The sequence below is a fragment of the Bactrocera dorsalis genome, chromosome 2 (genome assembly GCF_023373825.1).
Source record: "Bactrocera dorsalis isolate Fly_Bdor chromosome 2, ASM2337382v1, whole genome shotgun sequence".
NCBI lineage: Eukaryota > Metazoa > Arthropoda > Insecta > Diptera > Tephritidae > Bactrocera > Bactrocera dorsalis.
In genome coordinates this window covers 96061303-96078578 of record NC_064304.1, presented here as the reverse complement: position 1 = coordinate 96078578, position 17276 = coordinate 96061303, and the positions used below count along the sequence as shown (strand labels likewise).

General features: G+C 33.9%; 2 protein-coding genes across 3 annotated transcripts in view; one reads left to right on the top strand and one right to left on the bottom strand.

Moving 5' to 3' along the window:
* Positions 1–17276, top strand: part of LOC105231698 (uncharacterized) — an 83287-nt gene that overhangs the window by 14204 nt on the left and 51807 nt on the right. The window lies entirely within an intron of this gene.
* On the bottom strand, positions 14490–15615 carry LOC115066528 (fibrinogen C domain-containing protein 1-like). Its single transcript, XM_049449810.1, has 3 exons — positions 15356–15615; positions 14757–15293; positions 14490–14697 (listed from the first exon to the last, which is right to left on the bottom strand). The coding sequence occupies exons 1-3, from the start codon at positions 15535–15537 to the stop codon at positions 14556–14558; spliced, it is 861 nt and encodes a 286-aa protein (XP_049305767.1). The 5' UTR covers positions 15538–15615; the 3' UTR covers positions 14490–14555.

Here is a 17276-nt window from a genome sequence, read left to right as displayed (position 1 = left end):
TGCATATTATATTGGATTTTTATCAAGGTAAAGGTATAAATAACGTCACTTTGCGTTTAAGTTTAATTTTTTTTCATCAGGAGAACTCTATTAAGAAGTGTCCCGAATTTCAAGTCCCTAGGTCCAAAAATAAAAATTTTGGCAATTGCAGTTGTATGGGAGGTGGGTGTGGCAGTGGGCGGTTTTCCAAGATTTTTTCAAAATTTCTTAATTTAGTCCAGAGAAGTGTTTCTGCAAAGTTTCATTGTTGTACGACCACTCCTTCTATTTTTTTCCAAGAAATGTATGGAGCGGTGCCACTGTGCGACAGCTAGTTTTGCTTATTTTTTCTTGTACTTTCTAGAGTTTGTTTACCTCTGCTTGATATTGTCATTAAATCTACGAATATATTTTTATGACTTTATTACTCAAGTAATTATTTAGGAAATCAAATACTTATATAATTATTATTAATTATTTTTGACTGAATAAGTTGATTTAGTGTCATGATTTGGTTAGCTTGAAAAAATGTTTGTGGCGTGGAACCATAAAATTAAATTTAGTTGATTCTAGGCTGAAATGCATGAAGGTTTTTCAAGCTTATTTTCAACATAATACATAAATATTAATTATCCGCAGCACGTAAATTTGCCTAAGTAATTATTTTCATACATTAAAGAAGCTCTACTTTTTCACAGTAAAAAAAAACAACATAAAAATGCCAAGCATATTTTTTTTAATATAAACAACAAATTATTCTCTCATTTTGCTTTTAAAGTTCACTTTCCATCCGTAAAATAAACACTTGACAAAATGCTGTTAAAAGCACATGGGATACACAACTGACGTGAACTCACAAAGGATAGAGGCAACTGGCAAAGTTTCTTAGACCGATCCTAGATTGTAGTGCTAAAAAAAAGAAGAAGAATAAAATATAGTATATTTAATTAGGCAAACTTAAAACGTCTTTCACGAGATTGAGCTCTTCACCTACCTCATCCCTTCCTAACACTACTTTATGAACGGGAAGAAAGCGTCTTGGTAATAGAGATTATGTACGACGATGTGGCTTCATGTATCCACAAGTTCTTCAGATCTTGGTGGTGAGAAAACTATACTAAATATCACAACGTTTTCGGTTAGAAAAAACAGGAAAGGGAAAACCTTTATGGCGCCAACTTCAAACTTCTGCAAATATATTATATCTGATAGTCTGATCGACAAACTCGGTCTATCAAAAAACTACATTTTCACATATTTCAATATAAATCTTTAATATTTTAAATATCCTCGTTGAAATCAATTTCCTATACATTTGCTTGACTAAAATAATTTTTAGTGCCTTCAGTAAATTTTGGTTTTTCAGTTACGCCTGCTTTTTGAAGCGAAATTCGCCAGATTGTTGTACAAAAACCCAAGTCTCGACACCCACAAAAAAGCGTTTGATGAATGTAATGCTCTCAGCAACTTTGTCAAGCATCTCCCTTGCGATCTCTACCTGCTTTTTGAATAACACTCAGGTATTTTGGTACTAGCCTAGTTTTTACGCGCTTCATACCCAAAACAATAACCAAAAAATTAACCATTAACCAAAACAATAACCAAAAAATAACGAAAACATTAACCAAAATGTGTTTAGTCGATCAATATAAGATTTTGAGATCCTCTGTTATGCCAGCACAAGATTTTTTATATTTTTTTTTTAAATTCATTCGATGTTAACGTCATTCGTCGAGTTCGACGGAAGATTCGAAAGTTAAGGCAAGTTTTTGATAACATTACGACCTTCACTAAATACCACTAAAATGTTTGTATTTTGCTTCTGCAATACTTTCAATGATACCGTACAATATTTGCTTTCAATAGCAAAAGTTCCCAGACAAACTTTTAGAATCGTAAACAGACAGCCGTCCGACACACACTAATTGATGTATGGAGTTCAAGCTTCACACAAAGAGTTGCAACAACAAAGTATGATTTTTTTTTATCTAAAAAGCAGTCTGAGTTCAATTTAAACCTTCCAGCTGTTCATAAAAAAACTTGTAGGAAAAATTTATTTTTCAAAAGACCAGTCCGAGTCAATTATGACCATCCATCTGACCTGTACTTTGCTACACTGACTATTTCGGCTTCCAGATTACAAGTACAAACTGTTAATTTTAATTTTATTTTATATACATATTATAATTAAGAGTCTTTTCGGGATACTGTTCAGCCATAATTCGAAAATATTTCAGTCAAAGGAATCCTCCTCACGTGAGTACATAAGTTTCAAAAACGCTTTGCTATTGTTGCTCGCGATAGAAAAATGAATGCAGTAAAAGCTTCTAAGCCTACATCAATAATTCAGTAGCGCATAGCTAATCAAAACACCATCAGACAATCTTCTTCTTCCTATTTATTCTTCTTCTTCATTACAAAATTATATTTTATTGCTGGAAAGTTTCAACATAAAGAAAAGAAGTATGTTTTTACCGTTTTATATGTGCCAGTTGCTGCTGTTTGAAATGAGGCAACTAATTGCTGCTATTCTGCTCACAAATTGCTTTTAATTAACAAAATTAAGTTAATTTATTGTACGATACTCCAGCTAACGCGCACAAAAGAAACATCGAAACTATGGAGAAGCACAATAACGGAAAAGTTGAAACAGTGAATAGAGTGAGCATTAGCAAATGTACTGTTTCGTTTGTACGAATAAATCTATATTAATGTGCAGCTAATTAGTTAGCCATTTATGCGAGTAATCGAATTTCCAGCTAGCCTGAGGGGAGCGGAAAACTCCAACTCCCATGTGAACATAAGAGCTCATGCCAAACTTTCGACATAGATAACATGGAAAATCTAGTGTACGCATTAAAATGGTAAAATGTCGGCCTTCATGGGGCCAATTAAACACAAACTCCGCCATTGGAGCGACCAAACTTTCACCCATCCATGCGCCGCACGAACGTATTGTGTTAGTTCATGTGCATGAGTTCACAGTTTCGTATGCGATTACTGACACGGCGCACAACGGACATCGCTGAATGTGGTGAGCGCACCGCGATCAGGCATTCAAGAGTTAAATGAACGCGAAAATAGCAAAATAATTGCGAATAAACGGAAAGTTTCATGTTAGCATGATATAGCGGAATTACAAATATTAATCAGAATACAAACTAAAATTTACAACACAAACTACTTTGAATTTGCAACAATACATAAATAGGAAAGTTGCAAGTACGCATGGACTCGATTTACGCATACCCAGCGCAAAAACTTTGCAGGCGAACATTTCTGTTACATGCGAGTTGTGCCGCGAATTTTAAATAAAATGTGTTTGTTGCATCTTCAGAAAATTAGACAACAGAAATTGATATTTTGTGTACATTGCTTACCTTAAAAAATATTTAAGCCCCGAATATCAAGCAAGAATGGAGTAAGTAAAGAGGTGATCGCCGAAACAAAGAACAAATCGTACTACCAAAAATGGTATCGCAGATTTGCATGGTCGCTATAATCAGTTTATCATCTTTGAAGGGAAGTATGTTGAATAAAACAAAAATGAATTTTGCAAAAAAAATATTTTTACTAACGTAGGCCGAGGACCTTTCAGTTGACTTTTTAATAAAAAAAAAATATTGTATGCTGTGATCAAATTGAAAGGTGAATACATTTACACCACTATAGTCTTCTTCGATTCAGCTTTTATATCCTCAATTGAGTCAAAACGGTGTCCTCGGATTGGTCATGTGAATTTGCTGAATAGCCAGAAGTTACACGAAGATAAATCAGGCGAATGTGGTTGAAAATTTGGCCAAATGATCACTAATAACCAATGCAGTATGAGATGGTGCATTATCGCATTTCTATGTTGAATAAATTCAGACATAGTAAAAATCAAAGAATTCACTTTTAGATCCTCTAATACTAATGAATATTTTGACGTGAAATTTAGCATAGATGTCACTAACAGTATTACCAACTTACAGAACAAAAATAACCGATTCGAAAAACACGCGAAGTATAAACTAAAAATTCACCTTTCATTTTGATATAGTGAAATCTCCCATAAGTGGATACTGACATGACCAGCGCGCTCAATAGATTGTCCTTCTTAGGAATATGCCTGCTTAATAGAGTATCCGTTCAATAGACGTTTCACTGTATTTGGCTTCTTCAAGGTCTCTAACAATAATCTATAAGCACACCTGCGTTAAGGAAAAGTTCTAAAGGAACCTTTCGCCTTGTTCGTCGCACACAGCACCCAAATTTGTTGGAAAGAAATCCAGTTGACAGTCCGGCATATATTTTTAAAAACCTATTAACTCTCACAACTTTAAGCTAAAGCTAAAGCTATAAGTTCATTTATTTAAGCTTTGTAATTTTGTGATTCATGGTATCCTAGAAAATTTTGTACAGTCTTCACAAAACATTTCCAGATGACTGTTCATAACTGTCCTAATCAATTGGTTTTTCTTCAAAGCTAGTCGACCGCCACGCCCATTCATAAATAATCGAAATAATACCATTCGAAAGTGTATACCAAAACGTAACGATGGTTCACCACATTTATTCAATTTCAAATTCAAACCAACTAGACTGGTGGTGTGCGTGGTTCAAAAATATTTTGCCAATAAAAACTTTCACCAGGAAACAGCCGAGTAGCAGAGCAAATAAATATTAATACAAAAGTTTGCTGCGGAAATGCCAAGCCACGTTAATGGCATGAATGTTGACCTATCCGTTGTAGCCACTATTGTTGTATATACATGTATACATATATACATACTCATATATACTCTTAAATATATTTATACATATATGTATGTATTTGGTATGCTCATAAATATGCTATAACAGCGCAGCAAAAACAATAACGACAATAGTCGAGTTGAATAATCATATGCGAAAGTTGCCTTCACCGTTAGCCACACCTGCGTATATGTGCACACATATACATATATACTTATGATACATACACAAACATACAGACATATACATATTCACACAAACATTCACACATACAAACAATACGACATGAATCTCATTAGTGTGTATTCATTAGGTGGAGTGGTATGTTTTGACATTTTGCGCGTCGTACAGGGCGTATACGTAATGTGCAAAGTTGTTCGTTCACTTCTCATTAGGTTTGAATGCATAAAAGTGTGTGCTGTCACGCATTAGCTGTGTTGTTTGGCCGGGCGGGACTATATTCCACATTTTCGACGTATTTCTGTGCAAGAAAAATGTGTTCAGCAAAAATTTATGACAATTGGTTAGTTAGCAAAGTGGCTTATATTTCATTTTCCCGCATAAATGCGACAAGCAAAGCAACTAACTCTGTACATAGCTTCATAGAGCTAAGTAACTGCTTAAATTCAATGTATGATCATATCTAATAAACTCTCCAGTTGGGAATTGGCTGCTATCATTATAATTGACATGGCTTGTTCTAGGCATGAAGGAATTTTATTTATATTTTTTTTTAATTGGCCACTACTGCGACTACTTGCCTTTTAGTCACAGCAAAGAATGACAAAGACTTGTAAGTTTCATACTCTTTTTACTAAACCAACGTTGCTACTATGAAGTGTTCAAATCACTTAATTTCAAACTGGAAGGTCATGTAAGACATTTTGTGAAAAAGATTGATATACATACTGGCTACCCAAACTGTTAAAATTTTAATAAAGCTGATATACTGAATTTTGCTGTAACCTTCATACTTTCGCCGCAAAACTTAAGCAAATATTAATAAAAGTAATGCTTTGGCAGCCATTCTCCTGGCTCAAAGTCTATGCCACTCATGTCTGTACATTTGTGACATGTGTCACAAAAATTTACACACTTCTTCGTTTTCCCTACTTTGCTATTTTATGGCGCATATGTATGCATTACGCAAAGCTTTTGTGTTCAGCAACTCGTATTTTCGTAAACACACGTTGCGCACGGCAAGAAAACTTTCAATGACAGCGCGACACATGAATTGAACTTTGTACGCAGATGTAAAAACCTTCGCCAATGAGTTGGACAAGCTATTAGCTAAATAACAATGAAAATGTAGCTGAAAGCAAGCAAAAAAGCAAACACAAGCTCATAATTAGCTAACGCTGAGAAGTATCTTTTTCTGCTTTGTATGTAATCTAATGCATTGAGCGTAAATTTATTCGTTTTAAATTCCATATCAGCAACATAAATGGTGAAAATTTCGTATTTCGCATGTAAACAATCAACTGCGTGGCCATGCACACTTACATATGGTCACCTAAAATGCAAAATAATATAACATCACTTTGCATAAGTTTACAGGCGCTGGAAAAAGGCTATAATAGAAACCACGTAAATTGAACAAAATTTGAGTTTTGGTTATAATTTGGTTATAAAATGGTTATATTTTGGTTATCATAAATATATAAAGTGGTTACATATTAGTTATTATAACTGATACAGATTTTATTTATTTATTTTTTGATGATTTTGCATTTTAAGTGACGACGAATAGTAATATATATATTGTGTTGCTACACGTCTGTACGATTAGGCTGCGGCTACCACAGTAAGCAACCACTAAGTCAACCCGAAAAGACCGTTGTTGCAAATGGGAAGCAATTTTCCCTACAGTTCGGTTTCAATGTAGGTGGCCATATAGCAGCAATAGCAACATTACTCATAATCGCAGTGGATGAGTAATGCAAAAGCAAATCCTGCTGACGTTGTTATTGTTGGGTGGGTTTACTTAAAATATCTATACCACACACATATCCAACGGCAAATTGAATTGAAATGCGCACACATCTAGCAGGAGACAAGCGCTGCCATAAATATTTGCAAACCGAAATAACGGTAAATGCTATGTAAATTCATCTGCAGTCGTACGTGACAGGGTCGCATGTTCAGCGCATAAATTCTGCATATTTGCCAATGTATTAAAGTTTGTGTGACTCAAATTGATATGTGCTATATTTTCGATATGCGCAAATGCTATGCATTATGCATAATAGTACATTAGGCGCACTAGTTCGTTACCTTTCATGCGGGCTGATAGCCTATGAGGTGATTATGTAATAAATTATTTATTTATTGAAAACGTACAGTTGTTCATATATTTTATATGCAAACTCATATATAAACTCGAATATTATTTGTGGAAAAGCTAAAAAATTTTGGACATAATATTGAAATAACTGTGTCCTACCTGTATGCGCAAATTGAAAAAGTTAATAACTCTGTTCAATTTTATAAAAAATGCTTACTTGCAAATATACAAACCGCTACAATATTTACCTGAAAATATATAAATAAATAGTAACGGTAAAAAATGGCGGAATAAATGAATATTAATGAAGCACTTCCGCAGTAATATATGCAGATGCATTTATATATAAATATTTAGTGGTATTTTTATTAACTCAGAATAATTTCTATGCATTATGTGGGCGGGCTTAAACTTATTTATAAATATCTTAAATTAAAAATAAGAAACAAATTTAATTTAATTCACAATTAATAAAGTTTTTCATACATAGACTTCATTTTGGTCGTTCAGTTTATATGGCAGCTATATGCTATAGTAATCCGATTTACACAATTTGTTCAGATATTATAGCGTTACCGTAGATATTAATGTGCGTCAAATTTTGTGAAGATATTTTGTTAAATAAAAAAGTTTTCCATATAGAACATGGTTTATATCGCTCAGTTTGTATGGCAGCTATATGCTATTGTGATCCGATCTGAACAATTTTTTCGGAGATTATTGTTTTGCCAAGGATGATATTCCGTGTAGAATTTCCTCAAGCTGTATTGTCAAATAAAAAAGTTTTCCATACAAAGACTTTATTTTGTTAGGAAAGTTTATATGGCAGCTATATGCTGTAGTTGTCCGATTTCGATGAATAAGTAGCTTGTTCATGTGCAAAAAACGTGTGCAAAATTTCTTCTTTTTATCTCAAAAACTTAAGGACTCTGCAACGTTTTCTACTGTAGTACCCAGTCGAAAAAAGCTGCGACGCCGACTTCCCTGTTATGTTAGAATTATTTGAATACAATAGTCTTTGCTACGCCGCCACAACCTTTAGAAAAACTAATATACAATTTTCAGGTATTTAAGATACAGGTTTTAGTGGAATATACTATAATATACATATTACATTTTAATACAATATAAGATTGGAGCAAAAAAACGTTCTTTGCAAGCCGACTTGCGCGAAAGTCTTATCAAATTTTTTTATCGAATTACAACAGCGACTGCATACGAGTACAAACACTCATTAATGCAATTCCAGGTGCAATAAGTTGTCTCTAATTTTTGTTTTAATTTTCCAAAAAAACAAAAAAAAAATAACTAAAAGCTCTTGTTAATAAATATGCACCAAATATACTAGCCGAAATGTCGGCAGACCCTTCCTGTTATAATTAAGGTTTTGCCATTGCTATTTTTCTTTAAAATATTTCATCATACTTTGTTCTTTTTTTTATATACATATTTTTTGTTATCTAAATTACCTAAACCTAAATTACCTAGTTCAAGGCCACGGCATCATCGCACTGGCGAAAGTTTCCATTTTCTCATTACTGTTACTGTTTGCGACTTTCGATTTCACTTCCTTCTTATACTTGAGTGAGGTGCCTGGTTTTTAGCGTGTTTTTTATAAAACACTGCTATTTGCTGACACATCAATTAACGAGTGGGTATTGAGGCGCCGCTTCATTTCCGCTCCGAGCATTTCACTGGCAAGTGCACGTCACTGCTCTCACCCAACTATTTTCTTTGTTCATTTTGCTTTCGATTTGGCCATTTTTCGATTCCTCCAACCGCTATAATAATTGTCTATGTTTGAATGTAACTGAACTTCTACAAACTTATAATCAAGTTTCCGAACTTTTCATAGTGATTTCTGTGCTGCATTTGGGCACGCCTTGCCTTCCCGGCCCCTTTACTGTGTGCGTGCTGTTGACTGCATGCTTTACTGCAGGCAAATGTTACGTATCGTTCAGAGCAAACTTTTGCTTGCAACTCTTCTCAGTTGGCAGCGAAGTGCGGGGAAATCGGAGGCAGTCGTACATATATAACATTCGTCTTTTCACGGAACTGTGTAATAAACTGCTGCTGTAGGAGGTTCGTTTCAAGGTTGTTGCAATATTAGTTCAAATTTCGAATTTATCATTTGTTTGCTGTTCGTGCTACAAAAATGTGGTTTGGGTTTTCCTTTAAAACAAAATTTTTTTTACATACTCGTTATATTAATGAACGCATTTTTTAAGAAACTTATAAATTAAATATACTATAAATTGATGAAAACAACCTTTCGAATCTTTGCGGTTAATATTTCAGTATTTCTATTTCTCATTTTTAATTAATATTTTAACTATAAATCGAAGAAAAATTGCATCCAAAAAATATCGAATATTAATTTAATTACCTTTCATCAGCACAACTTTTAATAAATATTAGACAATATACAGTAATAACGGTTCCTTACCTCAGCTTCATATTTTTCTCAGAAAGTATAATTATACAAATCAAAATCAAATATAAGTGCATATAGCAAAACTTTAGCATCAATGACCACATTTGCATTTGCAAATACTGCGGTTGTTCCCAAAGCAAAAATGTATCAAAGAAAAATAATTTGCTGACGAATGCAGTGAACAATATTGTCGAAGTAATATTGCAGACTGCATGGTAAGGAAATGAGACAACTGTACATTTGTAAAGTGACTACATAAATGGAGATTCGGAATTTTGATTGAGCTCTTTTAAGCAATCAAAACGTATCTCTGGATTGCCTTTTGTCATGTGCTATCCGAATGTGTCTATGACGAAGTGAATGCACAACTGTAATGCAAGTAAGAACAGTCTGTGCCGTTGTATGCTTTAAAGGAACACTGATATTTTGTACCTAAAATTTAGTGTTTTATATTTTAAGATTCTCTACAGACTACTATTGCAATATATTTTATATACTGCTTAAAAATATTCCTCAGGTGTGCTGATTTCCTCTGCAATCTTACCTTGAATTCCGCCGTTTCTTCCGTGAATGTTTCGCTTACCCAGATTTTGTATGCGGTTACGGTAACGCTTGGTTAGCTTGAGTCACTTCAAAGTAGACTCCAAGTTGCTTTAATGAACTCCTGCCTCAAACACTATTACATATCGCTGAAAAATCTTTGAATATACTACGCCGACTCAATACTAATGAACGAATTGTACACGAGTTTATTGTTATTATAGCGGCCAAAAACATTATGAAGCAGTTTCGAAGACTGGAGTCGGCTGAAAATCCGAATCCGTTTCCATTATTAGACTGGACTGTATTGGTAATGGAACATCCTTTCATTGATATCTGCGCAACGTCAGTTTCCTCCATCGATTTTCAACTGGTTCTTTGAACTCGTCATGAATTCGAATCGATGCTGTGGGGTTGAAGTCTAGATTACTCGATTTTAGCGCATTGTAGGGATAATTATACGGTTCTCAATAGCAATCTCCACTTTACTTTGTGTTCATACTTATCCAACGCCCACTACACTTTAAATAATACAATTAAGTTCTCGAAATTTTCGAGTTTTTGAAAACAAGTGTTGGTCCATGTCGTAATTTATTATAAAAAGAGTATTATAGAAGTATTATTAGACACTGTGGAGGGTATATTTAATTTGTAAAATCAGAAGGAAACATTGTAGACATTGGAAAGTATACATAAGTACTATATATACAGCATATATACAAACTGATCGATCAAAATCAGTACAAATAATTATTAATTATTTTAGTTAATTTCCTTTCTATTTGTCGAGTATGTTTGGTGGTTACGTAGGTTGCGCTTCATATTCACACAGCAGCAGCAATAAATGCAATTTGTGTGGGATTATATTGCAGAACGCAAGAAAATCTGTTGGTTTAACATTGCTTTACATGGAACTGTTTGCCACTGAGAGAATATTTGTTTTCAACAATTTCAATACGATACTTGAGCACATTTACTAACCAATCTTAATGCATCGCTGACATTCTACTACAGATCGTAGCTTAAGGTAATACAAGCGGACTAAAGTACGTTTGAGCAAACATGCAATTGAGAGAATCTGCAGATGCAAGTAAAATAAATATTTGCATGCCCACAATGAAGCAGAATTTTCCTGTGGACAGCAGCTAAGTGCATGCCAATAAGAAATGTGGATCGGGTGGCATGCCAGGTAGCATGCATGCATAACTGCTGGCGCCCAAAGTGCTGACCAATGCATATACTATACATACATATATGTCGATATTGAAATTCTTTGATTTTTCTATGGTCCATTCAAATATAGATTACAATTTAAATTGAACATTTCTCCACTTACATTTCCCTTCAGTTTGGCTTGCTGCTATGTAAATATAGTATATACATATTTATACATACATATATAGGATGGTTTATGCGAATTTCAACTGTGTGTTATGAACAGCTGTCACGCATTCACTCAAAGTACAAGCAAGCAAAGCTATGCAAATACACCAATATAAATAAGTGCCGTCAACCAATTTTCGTTATGTTTATACATATACTTATGTTAAACAGTGTTTGCCATGGCACATATCGTTTTCTGTTATTTTGATCAATTTGTTGGAACATTAGTGTTTTGATATCTTGCAGAATCTGCAAACAGCTACATGTGTATATAGCTATATATATAAACGAGCGTTTCTAACTACTTTTTGGACATGTGTTAGTGTGTTAAAAGCGACTTGTTATGAATTTTACTATATAAAATATTTGTTTAACGGTACGAAATAATATTTCACTACTGACAACATCGTTTGATGTCTGTATTAATTACACTAGCTTTCAGTAATTTTGCAACTGTGTTTTTGGCGGTTGTTTCTTGATAATTTTGGCTTGCTAAAATCGAAAATGGTTGTAAAATTTCCTAACACATATGATTTTTTGTGTTTTAATCGTGAGATGTAAGAGACAAACCAATACCATTTACTAAAAAACACCATCCACCACCATTTACTGAAAAAAAATTGGAAAATTTTTGAACTCAAATTCGTAATCAGGACACAAGAACTAGCGCTCAGTTTCGTAGCATTTCAGTGGCAAATTTTTCCTTCAAAATTGTTGAGAAATGTTATATTAGCATCTATATATGTATGTATATACCATCTAGCGGCTGATCAAAAATGACCCGGACTGACAAAAACTTAACAACTTCAAAATCGCATCCTGAACCAACAGAAGCATACCAACGCTTACTCGGCTGGAATTTACTATTTCAGTGTCTGCATTTTGGTTTTTATCGGTTTCGGTTCATTTTTAGAGCGCCATACGTCGGTTAAACCAGGGTCAATAATTTTTGTAATGGAAATTCATTGTTCATTCAATTCATCGAAAAAGGAATTTAAATAACAATAAAAATGAAAAGAAACATAATTTACTGGCGATCTGAGACCGGAAAGAGAAAGGAGAATTTTAAAAAGTTAAAAACGGTATATGTAAATCGATTTTCGTAAAAACGACGAAACTGTTGAATTATTGAAAAAAAGTTAAACAGCGAAGTTGGTGATGATGAAAAGAACTACAATTTTCGAGTTAACACTTTTTCATATAATTTCAAAATTTAAGTGAAATTTTCAAACAAGCAAGTTTTTCAATATTTTTTCAAAATTTTGGAGTAACCCAACCTTTGTAGGTACCCAACACACCCCACTGTTTTTATTTAAAATACTTAATTTGACACTTTATATTGACTTAACATCGAGAAAGGACCATATTTTTCCAACGAATTTTTTCTTTTCAATTTTTTTTCTGTTTTTTGTAAATTTTTGTTCAATTCCGCTTCTCGTGTGACTTGCACAACTAATATTTATTGCATGTCGCCCTCGCAGACACACTAATTAATATTGCAAACGGACAAATGAGAAACGGCCAAGCAAAAATGAAAAAATCAATAAAGCAAACATTCAAAAAAACAGAAAAAAAAAACAAATAACAAAGTAGTAATAAATATAATACTTAAATAAGGTTATACAAGATGACCATAATGCGATTTTGGGTTGATCGCATCAAAATTTTTCACAAAAGTAATCGATGTCACAGACGTTGAGTATTTATGGCATTTTGAAACTAATATTTGTGGCTACCGTGAAAATCTACAAATATTTATTGCAACTGAAGCACGCCAATAAGATTGGTTAATCAAATTATGGTACAGGTATTTCAACTACATAATATTAATGTGTATTATATAGAAAAGATATATAATGTTATATATATATATGAGCATGTGCACAAGGCATAACTATGTCTGGCTAACTGTGTGAATGCGCCAACATTTGCCTTTATATCTAATAATATACAATATGTAAGTACTCCTATACCCAAGCACGAAGACTCGTTCAAGCAGATGAGCATTATAGCCTATGAGCGCACGAGTTACACATGTATGTGTGTGCACCTGCTTGCTAATAATAATCGCATTATTTATAGTCCGCGTACACTTAAGAGCGAATTATGTTGCCACATAGCTACTTATATACACACAGTCTAAGCGAGCTTAAATTAGTTCAAGTGTGACGAAGGGCTGGTTTGTTACTTAATAGCTCGTTAATTACAAGCTGAGGTAGTTCTGAGGCATAATGCATTGGATTTAACATTAAAGTATTCCATATCCATAAACTTAGTTGAAACTGGAATTGAAAATCGATTAACAATCGATTTTTTTCGTATATCGTTACCTTTAAAAACACAATTTTTTACATCCTTAAAATCAACATACGACAATTTTTATTGAATTTTGAAATATTTTTGAGATATAGCTGTCTAATTTAAGGCAGGTCGGTTCAATCAGCTCCATCAGTTTGAGTTCCTTAAACTCATTTTTCTCAAAACTAAATTTTGTGAAATATGCGTGATATATTAAGTAAAGACAATTGATCCGATCAGTAGCAAATTTTTTCTTCTTATTTGTTGTCATGAAATGGACTATCCATTTTCTAATCGACGTTTCTTGGAGTTGCCGATATGGATTATTTAACCAATCTATATGAAATTTTACACAGGTCCCTTTTATATGAGAAAAAAGTTGTTGAAAGAGGCTGTTTTTTACCCGAAAAAAGCCATGTAATCCCTTAGAAGCTAAAGCTTTCAAGAAGTTGTGCATACAATTTCTAGTGTAATAAGTCAGAGTATTAAATAATATGTCAACATTTTTGGATACCTGAAAAGGCGGTTGATGCGTTCCGAATGCATGTTTTGGAAATACCTCAAACAGAGTGGCGAAAATGTTTCGAGAATCGATTCAAACGTATGGCAAATGGCAGACATTTTGGAAAACAATGAAGCGATTTTCAATGAATAATATTTGCTTTCGTTCTCTAATCCCGAAAAATAAGCAACTCTACTGTCTCTACGTTAAATTCTGTAAGTTCAAAAACAAATCCTTTTTCTCGCTTTGAAATTTCATCCTGTTATTAAATTGAAAGCATTATTTTGTTCCTATGAGAGTGTTGATCAAAGATTCCGTATCAAAACGAACAATTTAATAAAAAATTAAAAATACGTTTAATTAATAAAAATTAAAACCGTTTCTAAAAAATTATGAAATCATTTGGTCTTCAGTGACATGCGTCTTAGGCATTTCTCTGTGGGGCGTATCATCATTTGCGCTGATTTCAAAGATTCCTCCCTAGTTATGCTGATCCAATCGACGCCATCGCTCCTTTGTCCATATCGTCCATTAAGATGACTACAATACACACATAAATCTGAAATACACGTGGCACAAGCTAAAGGTCCTGCACTTACCTAGAGTAACACTTTTTAAACCACCAGGCGCCTTTGAAATCAACAGCACAATTATTTACGGGGGCAAGGTCATTATCCTGATCACGAGTGGTAAATTTCAAACCCACGTGCTGTTTCAAGCTATCGCCAGCAGTGCCTTCATAAGTACCCAATATTTTAAGAGGATAGCCCTCCGATTCACCTCCGACTACAAATTCCGAGTAGCGCGCATAATAACTTTCACCACTATATCTCTGCATTTCTATATAGAGCTCATGCTGACAACTACTGGTGAAGGCATGTAGTTTTTCCAAACCAATCCAATAATTTTCATCCAGCACCCCGAAACCGTTCTTATACTCCCGCCAATCTCTATCGAAGTCCACAGCATCACTGACACGTCGTTGTATAACCAACCAACCACCATAGTCCACCTCTTCGTTACAGTATACGGCAAACGATGTGTCACTAAACTTCTCTAATGTTATATTATAAATACCACTTTTGAAGCTCTCAGCTGCTGCCTCCAAACAGCTTGAAGACATCGATTTCCGAACACTGAAATTTTACCAAAAATAGTACGAATAATCTTTACTACTCGTAATATTAGATTGCAGTACCTTTGCTGCTCTTCCCGCTTTCGCGCAGCTTCCAATTCCTGAATGAACGTTTTAACGACATCTATTTCCACATCACAATTACAGTCACAAATCGTGCTTGAATCTAGATCTTCACCGCAAACGTTCTTAATGGAAATCCACAATAAATAATGTAGTAACAGGAACAATATATAGCGGAGCATCTTAATTTCTGCGACGTGCTCTAAGCGACTGTTTCGTTAAAACTAAGCTGGCGTACTCAAAACTTTTCAATATTATCACCGTATTATACATGGACGGGTATTACCTACATCTGTGATAACCTCCGAACTTCTTGGTTATCAGTTCCTGCTCACAGCAAATCAAACACATATTTGTGAAGCTCAGATCGTTGCTTTCGTTTGCAAATATTTCCAGAGTTCAGCAAAGTTCAGACTATAAATATTCTGAATATAGCTTACCACTCGAGTTTAATACTTGCATATGTAGTTGGTCTATTGCAAGCTATTTTGAAAGTGCATCATATTTGTATATTGATTTTCAGCATATTATATATAATATAACTATATGCACTTCCAATCAATTTCAAGGGTTGCCTATTATTTTTCGGGTCTCAGACTCGATTTTAATAGTCAAAAATCGCTATATTCTTTTTCTATATATTCTGCATTAAGATCTATGTACCTTTGCATGCGTTGGAACCTATTTTCGAAACACTTTTGCCATTCTGATTGAGGTGTCTCCAAAACAAGCGTTCTAAGCGGATCAACCGCCGCTACACTTGTCGTAAAGCGTTGATATCTTAGTTTATTTTTTATGTACGGGAATCAAAAGGAATCATTCGGTGTCAAGCTAGTACCAAACGGTGAGTGACTCATCAAATGGTTGTTTTGAGTGCCCAAAAATGAATCTTTCCTTACTTGTTTAACATTTCTTTCGTCTAATCCACACCGGACTTGTCTTGATCTATTGATAAATTGTGTGGGACTCAACGTAAACAATGTTTTTACAGTAAAATGTTCATACAATATTGAATCAATGCTAGCTAGTCACTTGATAGGTACATGATGATCTTGCAATATCAGTTTGATCAAAGCGTCAATGGCTTCCGCAAGAACAACTGATTTTGGGCGAACTTAACAGAATTCGTTTTGGAGTGATCTACGACCTCGATTGAATTCACTATACACTATATGTCCATATGTATACTTTAAAGAGTCTCTGACATTTCTATTTGGGTGTTACGAAATTTGTGTTGAAATCAGGATTCAGGTTTATAACTCTCTTTGATTGTTTTCAAATGTTTTTATCACTCAATCAAGCAAACATTTTCTACTAAAACTGCCTGAAGTAGTGCTGAGCATTTGCATAAAATTTCCAATTTTTATACATTCCTGGATTTTATTTATTTCTATTGCTCTTCATTTGTTTGCATATGATAATAAAGGTGTAAAACAATAAAAGTAATATATGTGAAATATAACAAACGTAAGAACCCCGTGGTGAAACAAAGAAGTTCAAACTGCTCTACAACTTGTATGGAAGCAAGTTCGACTGTTCGGACGAATGCTCAAAAGTAAGTATTTTAAGAAAGTAATTTTCGCCGATTGAAGAGGCGATCGCCGAAACTGAGGCATATTTTCATGCAAAATACAAATCTTATTATAAAAATTGTGTCAAAAAGTTGAAGAATCACTATAATCACACTTTGTATCACTCTTGAATGGAACTAAGTGTGTTAAATAAAAAAAAAACGAATTTTGCAAAACCAAAAGGTGTTTTACTATGGCAGTCCGGATACTTTTCATTTTACCTGCTATGATTAAGAAAATTTATTAAGCAGTTGTATGAAAGCTCAGTATATTTTTGATTCACCTTTCAATTTGATCACAGTCTATTTGGCACAGTAATTAAGGCCAGTCCCACCAATTTAGCAAAAATT

What these genes read in the sequence shown, in the direction of transcription:
- LOC115066528 (XM_049449810.1), bottom strand. Translation starts at nt 15,537, where the DNA reads ATGCTCCGCTATATATTGTTCCTGTTACTACATTATTTATTGTGGATT. An exon ending in AAGCGGGAAGAGCAGCAAAG is followed by an intron (nt 15,294 to 15,355) that starts GTACTGCAATCT and finishes GTAAAATTTCAG; the next exon opens with TGTTCGGAAATCGATGTCTT. An exon ending in TTTAAAAAGTGTTACTCTAG is followed by an intron (nt 14,698 to 14,756) that starts GTAAGTGCAGGA and finishes TGTGTATTGTAG; the next exon opens with TCATCTTAATGGACGATATG.